The sequence below is a fragment of the Lactuca serriola genome, chromosome 5, assembly GCF_051521515.1.
Source record: "Lactuca serriola cultivar US96UC23 chromosome 5, Lser_US96UC23_V15, whole genome shotgun sequence".
In the NCBI taxonomy this organism is placed as follows: Eukaryota; Viridiplantae; Streptophyta; class Magnoliopsida; order Asterales; family Asteraceae; genus Lactuca; species Lactuca serriola.
In genome coordinates this window covers 242,053,432-242,058,467 of record NC_136412.1, presented here as the reverse complement: position 1 = coordinate 242,058,467, position 5,036 = coordinate 242,053,432, and the positions used below count along the sequence as shown (strand labels likewise).

Below are 5,036 nucleotides of genomic sequence, written 5' to 3'. Positions count from 1 at the left end.
TCATAGTTCTGACACTTGGTGTGTGGCAAAGCCATACTTTGTGTGGTAAAATTAACATCATACCTATATGACGTCTACATGGAAGAAGAGAAAATATGATTCTTGATTATTGTGTACCTCATATTTCAGCCTAAAAGAAACTAGATTCATTATATTACTTACTCTTTAGGAATACACATAAAAGAATTTCTATTGGATTTTTTTTTTAATTAACAAGTTTATATTTATATTTATATTTTTAAGTAGTAAGGTTTATGTTTTTTATTAAAAATAAATTGTTTTATAAAATTAAAAAAAAATGTTTGTCATAGTTCCTACACCAATGTGTGGCAAAGCCATATTTTATATCCCTACTTGACAAAGAGAAAATATGGTTCTTGTGATACCTATAGTCTAAAAGAAACTTGATTCAATATATTACTATTTAGGAATGTAATGCTGCACATAAAAGAATTTATATTAGTATGTTTGGCCTTGAAAAGGGGAACACGCTGATACTTTAATACAAGCTACCCATACTAGTAACTACAAAGACCAAAGAGCTTGTAACTTGACTCCCAGTTTGGGCTTGGCTTAGTCCACGAATCTGATAAGTTTTTTATATATATCTCTGACTCATTCCTTTCCAACTCATTCAATCCATTTAGTTTTTTTATTTATTTATTTTTTTTTTTATTTCATCTTTCTCAACCCATAATACACGAAAAACTATCTTTTTCAACCAACTGAACCCCACTCAATTAATAAAAGACAAAAAAACTAAGATACAAGTATTAATTAGTAATAGAGCTACCAGTGGTACCTCCAAGATACAACTCCCTCTTCAGTGGGTTAGGAATGGTGGGCTGTTTAATTGGTTTCACTAATCCGCTTCATCTTCTCTCATCCTTTACCATGTGTTTAAAGACTTATACCTTAGTTGTTTTGTATTTTTTTTAATTGAGTGAGTTGAGTGGGTTGCGAAAGATATGATTTCTGTGTGTTATGGGTTGGAAAAATGAAGAAAAAAGAGAGACAAAAACTGATGTAACAGTGGGTTCAGTGGGTTGGGAGGGAATGACTCCCTCCTCCTGTCCCAATCCACCCAACCCACTTTCACATCAGTTTTTTCCTATATTTTTTCTTCATCTTTCTCAACCCACAACACACGGAAATCCTATCTATCTCAACCCACTCAATTAAAAAAAAAAAAAAAAACAACTAAGGTACAAGTCTTAAAACACATGATATAAGAGAAAATGAGAGAGATGATGAAGTGAGTTAGTGAAACCAATTAAATAATCCGCTGAAGAGGGAGTGGTACCGGCGATAAGTCTATTGCTAATTAAGATTTTACCTTGATTGTTTTGTATTTTTTTTAATTGAATGAGTTGAGTTGGTTGAAAAAGATTGGGTTTTTGTGTGTTGTGTGTTGAAAAAGATAAAGAAAAATGAAAGAGAAAAACTGATGTGACAGTGGGTTCAGTAGGTTGGTAGAGAATGACTCTCTCCTCCCTTACAAGTATGGTAAAATATATAAAAATCACTATATCTTGATTATTTTTATGGTATGTTAATTTCATAGTCACTAAATAATTTTATGAGCGTGTTTGACACAAAGTTTTTGGAAGCGTTTGAGAACTTTTAGCTTTTGACAAAACGCTTCAGTTTAAACAAAAAGTTTCGTTTGGCTGTACGAGCGTTTAGCTTTTAGTTTAAACATAACGCTTCAATTCTAAAAGCTACTTCATGTAGCGTTTAACAAAACGCTACTGAGATTTTGAAATTAATTTCCATAATTACCCTTTAAAATATATTTATATATTTATTTATTTTTAATTAATTGTTTTTTTATGTAATTTTATATATTTCAAAAGTTTCCAGTTACTTTTGCCAAACATTCACATAACAAATAAAAGCTACAGCTTTCTGCTACCAGTTACCCGCTAAACACTACTAGGTACCCGCTACCAGTTAACCACTACTCGCTTTCAACTAACAGCTAATTTTGCCAAACACACCCTATATATTGACTATTTTGACCAGCTATATTAAAATTATCACATCAAAATATAAAGATTTAAACGAAATATTCAATATTAAGGTTTACTATGATAAACTTTAACATGCGACATATTATAGCATCTTAAAAGTGGCCGAAAAAGAAAAATTATAAAAATGAAGTGGTTTTCATTAGCGAAATTAAACTCACAAATTATTAAATTATAGTAGTTTTTAGATAATTCGCCCTAAAAATAAGTTATATTGTATGGTTTATGCTTATAAAATGAAAGGCCACAAGCACATATAGAAAAGTACATCCAAGATCATGTTTACTATTAAAATAATACCATAAACAAATGAAAATTGGCGAAAAAAATAGACGTATTGTGATAACATGATAAAGCACACCACAAAAATCTGACACGTGGCAGATATCTCATCCTCAAGACACACTATTTCCACAAGCCCTCCTTGCTATCCTCATTCTCACTACTTCTACTCCCTTCCATCTCTCCCTCTGTCTCTCCGAACCACAACCACCACCACAATGGCAGCAGCAACCGCATCTCTTACCGGCACCATGGCCAGTACATCCTTCCTCCGCCGCCAACAGCCCACCACCGCCATCCGTTCTCTCTCCACCTCCAACAAAACAGCAGCTCTCTTCGGACTCAAATCCAACACCGGCATCCGTAACCGCGGCGGAGTTACCATGATGGCCACATACAAGGTCACCCTCGTGACCCCGGAAGGAACCCAGGAGTTCGAGTGCCCTGATGACGTGTACATCCTTGACCACGCCATGGAGGAAGTCGGTATCGATCTGCCATACTCATGCAGGGCTGGGTCTTGCTCATCATGCGCCGGGAAAGTGGTCTCCGGCAGTCTGGACCAATCAGACGGCAGCTTCCTCGACGACGACCAGTTGGAGGAAGGGTGGGTGCTCACCTGTGTGGCTTATCCGACCTCTGACGTCACCATCGAGACCCACAAGGAGGAGGAGCTCACTGGCTAATTTTTTATATGATTTGTTTTGATTAATAAATTTGGAAGTGGTGGATGTGTTTCAAAAAGAAGATGTTATGTCTTTAAATTTAAGTAAACTTCGATAAAATGTCAAATTTTGTTATATTTTATATAACTTTTGTTGTATTTTTAATCTTATATAGAATCGCTGGTTACAGGAACTATCTAGTATTCTAGTCCCTTGAATGTGTACTAAAATATTCAGATTTATTATTATTATTATTATTATTATTATTATTATTATTATTATTATTATTATTATCATGATAAAGAATAACTTAGAGACCTAGGAGTCGGACTATCTATGATCCACGATTATGCATGTATCTTCTGTTAAAAGCAGCGGCTATAGAAACAAGAAGAAAAATGTTAAGATTATTAATTACTTTTTAAAAAATAGTAAAAAATTAACATAATAACCAAAATAGACACTAATTCAAAATGGTGAAACCGTGATGTCGTATGCAAAAATGGTTATGTTAATATTTTACTATATTTTAGAAAGTGGTTAATGAAACTAAAGATATTTGTTCTTTTATATATACATAATGGAGTATTTTTAATTTTATATATGTTATACACAATAATATTGCTCAACATTTTTATTAGTTCTTTCATTGCTTGTTACTATTGAGATATTAATGGAATTGCATCTATTTTTATGAGGGATAAAGGTACCTTCCGTGCTTCCATACCAAAGACGTTTAATAGTATTGTTGATGATTTTAATAAACGGTTAGTTTGGTAGAGGACATTGCAACACCCAACATCTAATTACTATAAGGGTTAACATAACGGAGAGTATATTATTTGCAATTATAACATGTCCTATGCCGATATTAGGTCCAACTATACATACATAAATGGAAACTTCACATTGGAGGTTACCAAAACCAATTATAAGCCATAGAGAAGCCATACAACTAACAACATATAGCCAAAGCGAAGCCATACAACATACAAAAAAAACTATATACCAAAAATAGTGCATTAAGGATTTTTTTAGGGATGAGCATAAACATAACCAAATAAAAAAATCCGAAGAAACCATAACAATCGAAACCGAGAAATTAAAACCAATAGAAAAACCGATGTGGTTTTTTAATTTTGCAAAAACCAATCCTAGTTGATTTGGAGTGGTTTTATGTTAGAAACTAACCTTAAAAATCGAACAACACCAATATATATATATATATATATATATATATATATATATATATATATATATATATATATATATAGAGGTTATTATATTCTAACTAATTATTGTGTGAATGTATGAATGATTGTGGGCCAATCATTTTACTTATTTTAAGAAAGTGATTAATACATATTATTGAATTAAATATAATTGAAAAATACCATTTAATTTAACTAGAAGGGTATTTTAGTCAATTAATATAGATTTAATAAATGAAATTTGCATATTTTAAGGGATCACAGATTCTATTAATTTTAAAAATCCGATTTTACGAATTATAAGGTTTTTAATTCGGACATTCTGACAGAATATGTTTGAGTATGTTCAAAAATAAAAATATTCTCGAACCATAAACTAAAAATATTTTTGAACATATTTCTTGATCATGACTTCAAAAATTTCTTGTAGAATAGCAAAATTCTCGAACCATCAATTGAAGAATTAAAACAAAAATTACATTAATTCTTATTGAATACATGTAACAATTGCTAAGAATTACATTTTTTGTTAAAGGAAATTTGCATATTTTAAGGGATCACAAATTCTATTAATTTTAAAAATTCGATTTTACGAATTATAAGGTTTTTAATTCGGACATTCTGACAGAATATGTTTAAGTATGTTCAAAAATAAAAATATTCTCAAACCATAAAATAAAAATATTCTTAACATATTTCTTGATCATGACTTTAATAATTTCTTGTAGAATAGCAAAATTCTCGAACCATCAATTGAAGAATTAAAACAAAAATTACATTAATTCTTATAGAATACATGTAACAATTGCTAAGAATTATATTTTTTGTTAAAGAATAAAACTAAAAAA

At 30.9% G+C, this 5,036-nt stretch overlaps 1 protein-coding gene across 1 annotated transcript; it reads left to right on the top strand.

The window, feature by feature from the left end:
• The first annotated feature begins 2,454 nt into the window (after positions 1-2,454).
• Positions 2,455-3,170, top strand: FD1 (ferredoxin 1). Its single transcript, XM_079001974.1, has one exon. It carries the CDS (start codon positions 2,531-2,533, stop codon positions 2,996-2,998), a length of 468 nt encoding a protein of 155 aa, XP_078858100.1. The 5' UTR covers positions 2,455-2,530; the 3' UTR covers positions 2,999-3,170.
• The last annotated feature ends 1,866 nt before the right edge of the window (positions 3,171-5,036 follow it).

Excerpts from the sequence above, each read along its gene's own strand:
- FD1 (XM_079001974.1), top strand. The coding sequence starts at position 2,531 with ATGGCAGCAGCAACCGCATCTCTTACCGGCACCATGGCCAGTACATCC.